Consider the following 15,086-nt stretch of genomic DNA (forward strand, 5'->3'; position numbering starts at 1 on the left):
GCCTGCAACTTAATTATTAACTGCTCTACCTAACCAAACTGTCTCTCATATACAGCATGTATATGAAGAATCCCTTGGGGCTTCAGAACCTACATTGACTAGCTGACAGGAGACCCTGCGTTAGAGGACACTGCTTGATCAGAAGGACTCAGAGATTGTCCACTCTGGCTGATCACCCTGGACCCTAGAAACAGCCATAGATGCACCATCCCTCAAATAACCAGGCCCTATGTCATAATGTGATAATGTTAAAATATTCATGACTGGGAGAGACATGGGAACAAGGAGCCAATAAATAGGCATAGCAACTAAATCAGCCAATGGGAGCTTAAACATATTTGAGTGTGCAGAGAATTGAAACAGAAACTTAAGTAAGAAGTCTGGACATGACTTAACTGTATTAAGCTCTGTGCTGAGAAACAAAACTTAAGCAATCTGCTGCTCTGAGAAGTAAACTAGCAGTCTCTGGGCTTGTCTGCTGATATGAAACTAATTGCTTGTGTTTGCCTGTAACTCCCCTGCCTTGTGTTTACTTGAAAGAACCACCTGTTGATATTGTACATTTATTCATCTATTCTTACCGGTATGTATATGAAGAAGTTAATGAATCCTGCTGCATCAGTTATCTGTGTGTGTTTCTGGATTTCAATTTATGCAACAAACTGACAGATAACCAGCATCTTGAAGTGCCAACTGGTAACCAGTGCAGCTTACAAAACGATTGTGGTCACAGGTGCAAAACAAATCACAGCCAACAACTCTTCATTTTAATGCAAACAAGTGAATCCCAAAAGATTTGCAGACAGGTAATAGGAAAGTTAGTGTTATCCTGCAAAGGACATGTTTTTTTTTCCCTTTATTTTTCTAACAAGACATAACCAAAGGGAATGTGAAAATTATTACCTGGTTAAACAGGCTTAAGAGTTGACAAGACACAAATCATAGCGATTTTGAACGGTTTGCCTTTAGAAGTTGTGGGTGCGCCATCATTAGAGGCTTTTAAGAAGAGACTGGACAGCCCCTTTGTTACAATACAGAATAACAGAGTTGGAAGGGATCTTGTAGGTCATCTAGTCCAACCCCCTGCTCAAGTAGGAGACCCTACACCATTTCTGACAGATGGCAGCCCAGTCTCTTCTTGAAAGCTTCCAGTGATGAACTTGTCTGGAATAGCAGAGGGCAGTGATGGCTAACCTTTTTGTTGTCACGTGCCGAAAGCCATAAAGCAATGCATGCGTGACCACCCCGCATGTCCCCGGCATGTCCGTGAGACCCCCGTTTGCACCCTTCCCCCACGTATGTGCACACTCCCCATACACTCCCCTGCCCCGTGCATGCGCATGCTCCCTGTTCTATCTTGCGGAGAACACAGGTGGACAAATGGAGGCGAGCCAGGACTTAACAGAATGCTAACAATTTATTGCTAACAAGTTGCCAACGCGGCAATTCACAATACACGCGCTTCGCTAACAGGCAACAGCTGAGCTCTGCTCTGACAGCCTTTATATATGCCGCTGTCCGAGCAGTCAGCCAATCAGCGCTTAGCACAGCGCCCCCTAGTGCAGTGGACCAGAGGGAAAACTATATACATAACACTCCTTCACACTTAGAAGGCGCATGCGTAATCTTGCAAATACCTTGGGCGGCGACGGACCCGCCCTGATCTCCGCAGAGTGACGTCTGCTTCAGAGTTAGTGGCCGCGGCTTCCAACGGCCCGGGCCTTATCCCAACTGATTCAGCCACCGCTGGAAGTTCACAGGGAAGACAAGGTAGGTCCCTTGGTCTCCTTGCTCTATTTTGAGGTGGCTCTGGGGTGGTAGGCCTGGAAGTAGGTGTTTGTGTGTTTTCGGAATTTTGGCCTGGTTGTTCCCCAGTTGTGTCTGCCTCCCCTTGCCAATTTCGCAATTGATTTATATGGCGTCTCCATATTCGGCCGTCCTCTAGTTCTACTAAGTACGAACAGGGACCCGTGATTCTTCTAATGATTCCCTTTACCCAAAGTGGGTGGCCGGTGTAATTCCGGGCATATACAGTAGCGTTTACAGAGAAACCCTTTAATTGACAGTGTGAGTCAAGAGGTTTTGCTGGGGCATATTCAGGGTGAAGCCTGTCCAGTGTTGTTCTGATGCGCCGACCCATTAATAACTCAGCGGGGCTTTTATTAGTTGTGGCACATGGGGTGGCATGTTGCCAAAAGAGATAAGTGTCTATGTCCTCCTGCCAGTTGAGTGGACCGAACCTAGCCAGCGCTTCTTTAGCAGATCTGACAGCGCGTTCCGCTAGGCCATTGGCCGCCGGATTGAAGGGTGCCACAAATGCATGTCGGATTCCCAATTGGTCAAAGAATTTTTTGAGTAGTGCAGCAGTAAATTGGGGACCATTATCAGATACCACCAGATCCGGTAACCCATGGGTAGCAAAAACCCTTCTGAGAACCTTAATAATGGCAGGGGCAGTAGTACTAGACAATAAAGCAATTTCTACCCACTTAGAATAAGCATCAACAATAACAATAAAAACCTGGCCCTTTACTGGGCCCGCCAAGTCCATGTGGATTCTGGACCACGGAGCTCTGGGTTGCTCCCAGTTTTGTATGGGAGCTCTGGGACCCGCAGGTCGGGACTCCTGGCACTTTTCACAGCCAGAGACCCACCGTGCAATGTCCTGGTCCATGCCCGGCCACCAAGCGTAGCTGCGGCCGAGTGATTTCATTCTGACGATGCCGGGGTGGCCTTCATGAAGCGTAGTCAGCACCGCGTCTTGGAGCGAAACAGGAACGACCACTCGGCTTCCCCACAGGAGGCAACCTTGCTGGGTAGAGAGTTCGTGTTGTCTGGTTGCAAAAGGTTGCCATTCGGTGCCCAGAGGTTTGGCTGGCCAACCACGCTCAGTCCAAGCCAGCACCCTGGAGAGCAGCTTGTCTCGCCGCGTGTGTGAGGCCACGTCAGCTGCTGTGATGGGCGACTGCATTTCGTCGATCAGGAGCACGTCGGAGGCAGGAGCAGGATCCTGGACAGCAATGGGTAGAGGGCATCTGCTTAACGCGTCAGCATGGGAGATGTGCTTCCCGGGTCGATGGAGCAGGGTGTAGTCATAGGCTGCCAGGAACACCGTCCATCTCGTGAATCGTGGAGACAAGATCTGGGGCGTTTGCTTGTCCCCTGCGATGATGCCCAACAGGGGCTTGTGATCCGTCACTATTTGGAAATGACGGCCATACAGATAGGAATGAAAGCGCTTCACCCCAGCTACTATAGCCAAAGCTTCACGATCGAGCTGGCTATAGTTTCGTTCGGGCGAAGACAAGGTGCGGGAGAAAAATGCGACCGGCACTTCTAAACCAGACTGCAGACGGTGGCTTAAAACCGCTCCGACCCCGTAGGGTGATGCGTCACAAGTCAGAGTCACCGGGAGGGATTCGCTGTATTGGTGCAAAACAGTCTCAGAGGTTAAAAACTTTTTGATATTAGCAAAAGCAGCGGCCTCTTTCTTTCCCCAAAACCATTTTGCGGAACGGTCTAGCAATCGATGGAGGGGCTCCACAATAGACGCTTTATGAGGCAGAAAAATATTGTAAAAATTGAGCAGCCCTAAGAAAGCTTGGAGTTCGGCTTTGTTTGTTGGTGAGGGGGCTTGGCTGATTGCCTGCACCTTAGCAGGCGTAGGACGGATTCCTTTCTTATCGATTAAGAAACCTAAAAACTCAACTTGTGGAACCGCGATTTGGCACTTGGTAGTTTTTAGTTTTAACCCAGCACCGCGGAAACGCTGAAGTACGGTTCGTAGACGGGCCATAAGGTGCGCCAGCGAACGGGCTGATACCAGGACGTCGTCAAAATAAGGCACGACGCCTGGTATCCCTTGCAAAAGCCTTTCCATTAGGTTCTGAAATAACCCTGGCGCTACGCTGACCCCAAACTGCAATCGGTGGCACTTAAAAGCGCCTCTATGCGTAACTATAGTCTGGGCTTCAGCAGTTGCCTCATCCACAGGCAACTGCTGATATGCCTGAGCCAGATCGAGTTTAGCAAATATTGTTCCCTGTCCCAGTGAGTGCAATAAATGTTGCACTACTGGTAAGGGGTATGCACTCTGCTGTAATGCGCGATTAAGTGTGCATTTAAAGTCCCCACATATGCGCACAGACCCATCATGCTTCACTGGTATGACAATGGGAGTCTCCCAGCGGGCATGGTCAATAGGTTCTAACACCCCCTGAGCTATTAACTTATCTATTTCAGCGTCCACTTTAGATTTTAACGCGAACGGCACCCTGCGCGGCTTGAGCCGCCGTGGTGGCACTTGGGGGTCTAAATTGAAAGATATGGGTGTGCCAGTATATTTTCCTAAACCTTCCCCGAAAACTTCGGGAAATTCCTTAATCAGTGCATCAAGGTGTGGAGTGGTCTGAATCTGATCTATACCAGTTATGGCTAGACCTAAAGCTTCAAACCATTCCAACCCTAATAAACTTGGCCTGGGGCCCCTGACTACAATGAGGGGAAGCCTCTTGTGAAACTGTTTAAATGATACCTTACAGTAAAACTTTCCTAGTACTGGAATGGAATTCCCTTGGAAGTCCCTCAGCTTCAATGGGCACGGGGATAGACGTGCCTGTGAAATACCTGGCACAATTTTCCTGATTCCTGCCCATGAGATGATAGACACGGCTGAGCCAGTATCTATCTCCATCTGACATGGTTTACCCTCTATCCTGACATTGAGGAATATTTTCCCCCTGGGTGCATGGATGATCTGATCTACAGCAGACTCATCCCTGTCATCATTGACTGTGAAACAAGAATCTTGTTTCCTAGACCCAGCATTCCTGCTAAAATTAGAGGGCTTCTTGAAACTTTGGTTAGGGCTGGGAGAATTCCCTTCTAACGCGCTTGCACAAGGCGCCGCTGCCCTACAAACTCTTGCCAAATGGCCCCTTCTCCCGCAACGGAGACAGGCAACGTTCTTAAAATGGCAGTCTGCCCTATCATGCTTACCCCCACACCCAGGGCAATTTGCACGGAATGCAGCCTTACCCTGGCGCCCTTTTTGTTGCTCCCCACGCAGACGATGTACTTCATCGTTTCCGACAGCTCCGGCGTCCTCGAGAGTCTCTTCATGGTGAACCTCGGTAGTCTTTTCAACAGGTAGAGGGTTTGAGAATCTCTGGAGTTCATTTGTGGACTTATTTCACATTTCTACAGCCCTGGCTTCATCAAGGGCTGTTTGCAAATCAAGTTCGGGTTTGGCCAGTAGATGGCGTTGTATGCGGAGGTCCCTAACACCTCCCACAATCTGATCTGTTAAAACCTCATCTAGGTCTCTAAATCTACAATGTATAGCTGCGGCTCGTAACGCAGCCACGTAATCATTTATGGATTCTCCTTCTCGCTGGACCCTACGGTAAAAGGCAAATCTTCGTGTAGTGCGGGAAAGCGATGGGGCGTAATGATTCTTTAATTTGGTCATTAACACGTCCCAGGTTATGTCGTGGACAGAGTGTGGGGCAACTAAGGTTTCAGCCAAATTAAACATCTCAGTACTACACAAATTTAAAAAACAAGCCTTTTTTCGCTGCTCAGTTAAATCTGTGAAGCCGTTGGCTTCTAAAAAACATTCAAAACGCGAAATATATGAGACCCAAGTCTCTGTGGCCGCGTTGAAGGCGGCAAAAGTATTCATGGATGCCATCTCTGAGGTAACTTTTTCTGTAGATTTTCAGCCAACGTAGTCTGCGAGGACAATGACTCACTCGACCTCTCGTCGAGTGATTCCCCTGAGGGAATTCAGCTCTTGGTGACTCAGCTCGTGGTTAGTGACTCACAGCTCTGCCTGGGCTCCTCCAGAGGATCCCACCTTCGTCGCCAAATGTTCTATCTTGCGGAGAACACAGGTGGACAAATGGAGGCGAGCCAGGACTTAACAGAATGCTAACAATTTATTGCTAACAGATTGCCAACGCGGCAATTCACAATACACGCGCTTCGCTAACAGGCAACAGCTGAGCTCTGCTCTGACAGCCTTTATATATGCCGCTGTCCGAGCAGTCAGCCAATCAGCGCTTAGCACAGCGCCCCCTAGTGCAGTGGACCAGAGGGAAAACTATATACATAACACTCCCCACATGTGATCCCGCATGCTTGTGTAACCCCCGTGCATGCATGCATAACCCCTGTGCCCCGTGACCCCTGACATGCGTGGTGGAGCTGAGCTGGGGCATCAGCTTGCGTGCCTGCAGAGAGGGTTCTGCATGCCACCTGTGTCACGGATTCCATAGGTTCGCCATCACGGATATAGGGTCTCCTCCCTAGGAGGGGGTTGGACTAGAGCCGTGATGGCGAACCTATGGCACGCGTGCCACAAGTGGCACATGGAGCCATTTGTCAGGGCACGCGAGGCGCTACCCTGTCAGCTGGCCAGCGCGCATGCGTGCGCTGGCCAGCTGAGTTCACCTTTTTAAAAGCTATTTTTCGCCTTCCCCAGGCTCCAGAGGCTTAATAGGAGCCTGGGGAGGGCGAAAAGAGCCTCCCCCGCCCCCCCCGGAGGCTTCAGGGACCGTTCCTGAAGCCTTCGGAACGCTTAAAACCACCCTCCGAGCAAACCGGAAGTGAGTTCCGGTTTGCTCGGAGGGTGGTTTTAAGCGCTCCGAAGACTTCAGGGACCGTCCGAGGCTTCCCTGATGCCTTCGGAGCGCTTAAAACGACCCTCCGAGCAACAGTCCCTGAAGCCTCCGGAGGGCCTCCGGGGGGTCGGGGGAGGCTCTTTTCGCCCTCCCCAGGCTCCTATAAAGCCCCTGGAGCCTGGGGAGGGCAAAAAAAATGTAAAAATGGGGGGGGGGGTCGCGCATTGTGCGTGCATGCGCACTGGGGGGTCACGTGTTGCATTATGGGTGCGGCACGCCCACACTCGACCCCACTGCGCTCCCCCCACCTGTGGCACGCGAGCCAAAAAAGGTTCGCCATCACTGGACTTGAGGAACTTCAACATCTCTCCCAACTCTGCTATTTTGTTATTCTGACTTATACCTGATAATGAGCCATCTTCAAACACTGATCCTTGCCACACTTTCCTTTCCAGCTCTCCCTGTCTGCCTTCTTGCAATTCAGATCTCCTAGGAGGTGCTGCCTTTGAACAATTCTCAGATCTTGATTACCCAACAACCTGTCACCTGCAATGCAATATTTTGGATGAGCAAAGGACATCTCTGTCAACCTCCTCCCAGCAAAGAGGATTTCAGAGATGTCCCAAGATTTAAACTGAAGGCTGCAAACGAGAATATGATTTAAAAAAAAAAAAACATTCATTACACTTTTCATCCAGGATGCATTTAATCTATTCGCTGCAGCTTCCAAATTTGCCCTTTCTATTTGTGCATATATTTAACACCTGATTAAGCACCAGGTAACCCCAGCTGTCTGCGGCATTAAAGCAGGATTTATTATTAACCTTCTCCAGATTGAAGCAAATGGATTGTTTTCCCTTCTTCTTTTGCTAAATAAGTCAATTGCTCTAATTTGGTACATCAAAATGAAGCCAAAAATATTTTTTTGTCCCTTTTAAAATTTCATTGGCCCCTGGGCTGCCTTGGATTCTTACGTGATTTAACCTGCATTTTAGGAACAGTGAAACATCAATTTAATTTGAAAAGAAAAATGGCTTGTTACCTAATGAGAAAACCCAGTGATGGCTGGTTATTTATGGTTGGTTCATTTGCTTATGAGTATAGATGGTGGAGTGGTTGCAATTCATCACATTCATTTTTTTTTCAATATTCAGACAATGCATGCCACTTGGGGTGGGATTGAAAAATGTTAGCAACTGATTCTCAGCCTGGTTGGTGGGTGTGGCCTACTCAGCCTCCTGCACCAGGGCAGGGAGGGGGGTTGTTTCACCCTTCCCAGGCTCCAGAGGCTTTCCTCAAGCCTCTGGGAGGGTGAAAGCGGCCTCCCCCAAGGCTGTTTGGAGGCTGGAAAAGGGCCTGTTTGCAGACTTCTGGAAGGCCCATTTTTCACCCTCCCAGAGGTTCCACGCAGGCCCTGCACTTACCCGGCATGATGAATGGGTCATGTGGAGACTCCTGGAAGAGGACAGGTGGGCAGGGCCAGCCAGTCCTTGCAACTACCAGTTCGGCAAACCAGATGTAAAATTAACATTCGGTTCACCTGAACTGGTGCAAACTGGCTGAATCCCACCCCTGCACTTGGTAGAGTAAAAAGAAAAATCATTGCAACTTTTGCAGATGTATAAATAATTTACGGAGGAAAAGAAAATAGATTCCACGTTCTATATCTTCCACATTCTATATCTTCTTCCTTGCTTCGGTTTGCATCCTGCTTTTATTTGGGAGCTCAAGAATGGAACACACATCACTCTACTTCTTTCTCCCCCGACAAACAACGTTACGAAGTTGGTTGGACTGAGACTGAATGACTGGCTTAAGTCACTCACGAACTTCTCTGGCTCAAGGTGGACTTCAGCCTGGTGCTTTTGGGTCTCAATCCAACACCGTAAGAAGTTACCATAAAGTAAAATGGAATGCATCATGAAAAGCACCCAAAGCTTGGGACAGAATGAAAAATTTGGAGAGGAAATTACAAAATATGAAAAGAACAATCACTTGATACACTGAACATAAATATATGTTATTGGATGTACAACATGTATCTCTTTTCACTGAATGTTCTGCATTATGTACGTAATTTCTGATTTATTTGGCTTTTTTAAAAAAATAGATAGTTATGTGGGCCAGGATGAGAAATGAACCCAATACCCGTGATATGTGAGTGGTGCATCATTTTGGTGGTGTGTGATGAATTTAACTTTATGAGTGTCTTGTTTTACTTTTCTGTGTTGTAGTTATAGGAGCTCAGCTGTTACATGAATCTTGTAACTGACTGACTATATATGTTTGTCAATTGATGTTTTCACAGGACTCTTAATCAGGATTTACTTAATTTAAATCAATTTTCTGAGATTGCAATCAACCATACGAGTTAAGTTTAGGTATCATACCAGTGGAGGAGTAAGTCAAGGTTTCCGAGCCACAGGACAAAAACTCAGATGAAACCAGAGGTGGCATTCAGCAGGTTCTGACCAGTTCTCGAGTAGTTCAGAGAACCGGTAAATACCACCTCTGCCCCCATCTATTCTCTGCCTCCCGAGTCCCAGCTCAGAACGAAAAGGGGATTTGGCAGTAACCTTCCCCTGGAGTGGGGAGGGAATGGGGATTTTACAGTATCCTTCCCCTGCCACGCCCACCAAGTCATGCCCTCAGAACCAGTAGTAAAATGTTTTGAATCCCACCACTGGATGAAACCTCTGTTAATTTTAGGAATCAATTTATGATCTAATGGCCAATTTCAAGGGATCAGATTTGTTAGTAACAAGGATTTGCGCACACAATGTTTTTGAGGAGGAACTGAAGCAATGCAGTTCAGGATACTCTCTTGCGGATGGATTGGGGTGCTATTAAGTTGTGTCAGTACTAAGTTATCAAATATAGGTTGTAAATATCCAGTTGACCACAAGATGATAGCAAAGAGGAGAGATGTGTCTCTTTGCTGCCACCTAGTGGCCAGTCTAGTCACTCATAGCACCACCTGCATGTTACTCTGTCCAACACAGGCCACCCTTCTGGGCAACTTGGCTCCTCTATGCATGTATTTTGGCCCTGCAGCATATCAGAAACGGGTTTAAAAGCTGAAAGTCTGACTCTCTGTTAGGAAATAATTATCACTGCTGATAAGACTATCAGATTTGGGTTACAAGAATTCAAGCAATCATTTGTAAAAGTAGACATCCAGATTTTGCAGTCCAGATTGAGCCTTCCAGACTAAAATATGATAGGCTGGTCTAGTTTGGTAGATCTTTTCTACCATTACATTTCTTAAAAATTAAATTTATCCTGTGCATACTAGTTGCAGAGAATTTAGAATAACGAATTTCACCCAGTTAATATGATAGTATTATGGATTATGTTTCATACAATGTTGGCCTTTTCCATAAACCTCTGAATGGGCTGATCTTTGCAGATGCCACTGGAATTTATCAACGCTAATCTTCCTTTTAATTATTGTAATTGTAGTTATCATATTAGGGACACTATATGTGAAAACCAAGCTCCCTTGAGTATAATTCTGGGAAAGACAGAAGAAATGAAGACAATCTTGATGGACTCACAGTGATGAGGGACCATTGGAAGACTTGAAGGACCAGGCTCGGAACTGTTCATCCAGGTGGAGATCTAACTACAATGCTGACTTGATGTCACATAATCAATAAATCAATTTCCCTTTTGAAATCACTCCTTGATTTCAAAATAGCAGTGAGTGTGTGTATGTTCCCATGTTTTGTCACACTCTTTAGAGACATCTTCATTGAATTCTAATTTAGAATTGCTCATCAAATAAATACGGAAATATAGCAACACTCAATATTTGCTTGACCACCCCAAGGATAATGAAATATCTGTCATGAATGCTGGCAGTTGAACAATTGTCTTTTGAACTATTGCATATAACCGACCTGATGCAATTAGGATAAAAATAAAATTAGTAAATTTCCAGGCACACAGTATTAGCCTCTGAATGAAAGGTATCACACAAATATATCAGAGTATTCAAATATACATTAGAATATAGAAGACCCTTCCCAACTGTTATGTAGTTATGGCTTGAAAGAAATTTACAACTCACACAGAATCACGTTCTGACAACCTGCTTTAAATTAGCAGCATCTATTTGCAATAATTCTCTACCTATGTTAATTTCATCTTATGGTTCACTCAGATAAACTCATTTAATTTTAATATCTTAGGTCAATATTCATCCCTTACAGTGTGTGTGAGAGAGAGACAGAGTGAGGGGGGAGGGAGGGAGGGCTGTTTTGATTTCTGGGACATTTGTAAAATCCTGTTTATTCCTTGTATTTTTAGCACTAGAGTGGCAAAAAGGCCCATTTTCACAGAACTGAATAAAAATAGCATAAATTGAAATTGTTGGGCATTACTTATCACAGAAAGATGTAAGGTTATATACCTGGTTTTACATATACTAACCACAACCAGAATTGTATTTGCACAGCAATGGAAAAAACAATGAGATTCTGTCAGATGAGAATGTAATTAAGAAAATATTAGAATGCGTAGAAATGGATAGATTAACACTCACTATTAAGGACAAAGAAGAAATTAAATATTTTTTGATATGGGATGTATTTTATCAATGGCTAGACAACAAACAGAAGTCAGAAAGGAGGAGGCATAAAAAGAGAAAATATTAATGTGGAGAGTTCTTAAAGAAGATGTTAAGTATTATTGTTATCATATTATTATATTATCAATATTATTGTGATAATACTACAACAAATGTGTGGATTATGACTATTTAAAAATAACTGTATCCAGATCATACACTGTTCGATGGAAATTGAATGATATAAATAAAAGAAATAAAACATGGGAAAAAAAGAAAGCAAGAAAGATGTAACCATGTTGGTCTTATTAGAAAATAAAAAAGAAAGTATCCATATTTGTGACTGGTGATACTCTATTACACATCAAAGGCATAAATGGAACAGAATTCCATTCGTATATTGGGTTCTTCCTACTTCTCATTACTTTTTTTCTGAAGTTATCTGAAATTCTGCTGCTGGGAGTCTATAGGATTCTTTAGCCAGCTATGGCACAAGCCAGCAGGGAACAACAGACATGAGGAGAATTCAGAGTCATCTCAATTCTTTCACACAATATATAAAGGTTTGGTTGCTCTAATTTCTGCGGAGTTACACTAAGTAATTACAAGAACAATATGCTGGAGTAAATGCTACAGAAATTCACATTCCCTGCAAAACTGTTGTATGTACACTGAGAGCTTATCCACTGGAGACAAATTCAAACAAATTGGCCAATAAAGAATTCTATTCTATTCTATTCTATATTCTACTCTACTCTACTCTACTCTACTCTACTCTACTCTACTCTACTCTACTCTACTCTATTCTCTCTTCTACTCTCTTCTACTCTCTTCTACTTTAGTCTATTCCACTCCACGCCACTCCACCTCACCCCACCCCACCCCACCCCACCCCACCCCATCATATCCCATTCTAAAACAAAACAAAACTGCAAATCTTCTCCCAAATTACATGCAGCAAGCAAGCAACTGGGCATTTTGTTCCCTACCTATGAATGGCCTGTAAAGGCTTCAAAAGAAACTTGCCAGCTTTAGAGAAGAACATGGGGCCTTTCGGGACTTCCAGTTAATGGACGTCTGCAAGTACTCACCCACTGTATTCTCCTGCAAAGACTGCGTATTCGTGTGGAGGCAAAAGGACAACACGAGCAGCAGGAGCATCGCTTGGTGGCAAAGGCCTCTAAAGCGAGAAGTCCCAGCAGGACCCATTGAAGAAGACAAAATGGCTCTACTTCTCATAATCCCACCAGGTGCCTTCAGGCTCTGGTGTTTTGAAGCAAAGTGTAGATGCAGAGAGAGAAAGTCTTGTGGGCACTGGGGGGTTTTATCAGAGGAAGAGGCCAAGATGATAATAGCTTCCACAGCAGCCTTGACCTGCCCACAGCAGCAAGGGGAGTATTTTTTTCTCCCCAGAGTCATTCATTTTTGTTTGCAAAGCCATCCTCCAATTGTTTGGTTGCAATGTGCCCTGTCGTGACCCATCTGCTATCTTATCCAAAAGGACGACTAAGGAAGAGACACACAGACATCCTGTGGAGATGGGGGAAGATGGAGGCCCTTATCTATTATTTCCCGCTTCTATGAATAAGAAAAGCAGCTCTGAAGTTGAAGAACAGTGGAGAATGAGGTTTCCCTCCTGGTTTTGCTAAAATGTAGGCAAGCAGATTGGAATGGAGTGAATGCCACGAAGCCTTCCCCAAATCTGGTGTTCTCCAAATGTATGAAACTACAGCTTCCAATCCCCTCTCCAGCTGCCTATAATCGGGCACATCAGTCTGATAATCCGGTAATCCACCCAAGCAAAATGAATAAACAAAAGGCATTTCCCACCCATATAAAGGTAATCTACTTCAGGTGTGTCTGTGTAGAACTGTGATCGTGAACCTATGGCACACGTGCCAGAGGTGGCACACAGTGCCCTCTCTGTGAGCATGCAAACTGTCACCCCAGGTCAGTTCCGCTGTGCACCTCCTGGCAGCCAGCTGGTCTTTGGGTCTCCTCTGCGCATGCACGGGAGGTTGGGTACGTGCGGGGACCACATGCATGCATGGGGGGGGGCAGGGCACATGGGGGGGCACACGTGCATTGCCTTTTTTGGGCGCATGCATTTTGGGCACTTGGTCCAGAAAAGGTTAGCCATCATTGGTGTGGAACTTTTGTGTAAGGAATTCAAGGAACCGCAATCAGCAATTTTAGGCTGGAGCACACAAAACTCAGGCTTTCGAAGGTTGTTATTTCCTGCCCCACTTTGTCCTTGCTCCTTTGTTATGATGGATTGACATTATCCGTAGCCGGCGATTTTGCATGCTGTTGCAAATCCCGTAAACATCGATCGTCCGTCAAACGGAAAGGTTGCTGGTTTCCTTGAGCCTGCTGGACCAAGGAATACTTCTACTGCAAGGAATGTTATTCGAGAATTTCAACCCCTCTTTCTTGCCTATCTAAGAAACGTTCACGGCACGTGCAAATATATATATATATTAAACCACCCAATACTACATTGAATACCAAAATACAGCATTGTAAGCAAGAGAAAGAGAATACAGAAGTATGTATTTTGTACATTTAGCAGGCCACAAAAATAAGCCTCTGATGGTATTAGGGAAGGGAACCAGATGAATCTCCTGTGTTAGGCCTTGGAAAACGAGCAAAAACTAGTTATCCTAATGGTATTTTTTAACTTTTCCAATCTGTCACCAAAGGGTCTAAGACAACTAAAGAAGGCCCACTTCCCAATTCCCAATTCAACACTGGTCAATCACCGCAAGACAATTCGCCATGGGACAATTCAACACTGCATTAATTGTTTCATTCAAATGCTTTTATTATTGCTGACCACATTTTCATCAACATTTAAATTTAGTTTATTCTTATTATTGGCCATAGTTGCATTGAAATCACTTTCACTTTCGTATTTGTTGAATTGTCCCGTGGCAATTTGTTCCATGGGGAGTTCGTCATGGTGAGTTAGAATATAGAATAACAGAGTTGGAAGGGACCTTGGAGGTCTTCTAGTCCAATCCCCTGCTTAGGCAGGAAACCATACACCACTTCAGACAAATGGTTATCCAACATCTTCTTAAAGACTTCCAGTGTTGGAGCATTCACAACTTTTGGAGGCAAGTTGTTCCACTATTTAATTGTTTTCACTGTCATGAACTTTCTCCTTAGTTCTAAGTTGCTTCTCTACTTGATTAGTTGTCCTGCCCTCAGGTGCTTTGGAGAATACTTTGACTCCCTCTTCTTTGTGGCAGCCCCTGAGACATCGGAACACTGCTATCATGTCTCCCTTAGTCCTTCTTTCCATTAAACTAGATATACCCAGTTCCTGCAACTGTTCTTCATATGTTTTAGCCTCCAGTCCCTTAATCATCTTTGTTGCTCTTCTCTGCACTCTTTCTAGAGTCTCAGCATCTTTTTTACATGTTGGCCATGGTTAGTTGGCCATGGTTAGTTGGCTGTTTCATACTTATGGCCTTTGTGGCATCCTGAGGTCAGGTAATCAAAATTCAGATGCTTAGCATCTGACTCATATTTATGACTGTTGCTGTGTCATGTGGCACAGACAAAGTCAATGGGCGAGTCAGATTCATTTAACAACTGTGTTACTAATGTAACAACTGCAGTGAGTCACTTAACAACTGTGGTAACAAAGGCTGCAAAATGGGCCAAAATTCACTTAACAAATCTCTTGCTTAACAACAAAAATCTTTGGCCCAAATTGGGGTCATAAGCCAAAGACTGCCTTTCATAACTTTGAGGAACGGGGAGAGAGAAGAGGTGTTATTTTGTAGCTGCTGTGAAGCCATCAAGAACTAACTTTCCGTGACAATGCCCTAGTGCTGTTTACTTCAAGGCTGAACACTGCAGATAAGACATACTTCCAAAATTGA

General features: G+C 45.0%; 1 protein-coding gene across 2 annotated transcripts in view; it reads right to left on the minus strand.

Annotated features, from left to right (window-relative positions):
* The window catches only part of OIT3 (oncoprotein induced transcript 3), a 62,194-nt gene extending 49,629 nt beyond the window's left edge, over positions 1-12,565 (minus strand). For both annotated transcript variants that reach the window (XM_081953545.1, XM_081953544.1), the window contains exon 1: positions 12,285-12,565. In XM_081953545.1, coding sequence (XP_081809671.1) covers positions 12,285-12,432 — 148 coding nt within the window. In that variant the 5' untranslated portion in view covers positions 12,433-12,565. The remainder of the gene's footprint in view (positions 1-12,284) is intronic.
* Between the last annotated feature and the right edge of the window lie 2,521 nt (positions 12,566-15,086).

This window comes from Natrix helvetica, assembly GCF_964273705.1.
Source record: "Natrix helvetica genome assembly, chromosome: 5".
Lineage (NCBI taxonomy): Eukaryota > Metazoa > Chordata > Lepidosauria > Squamata > Natricidae > Natrix > Natrix helvetica.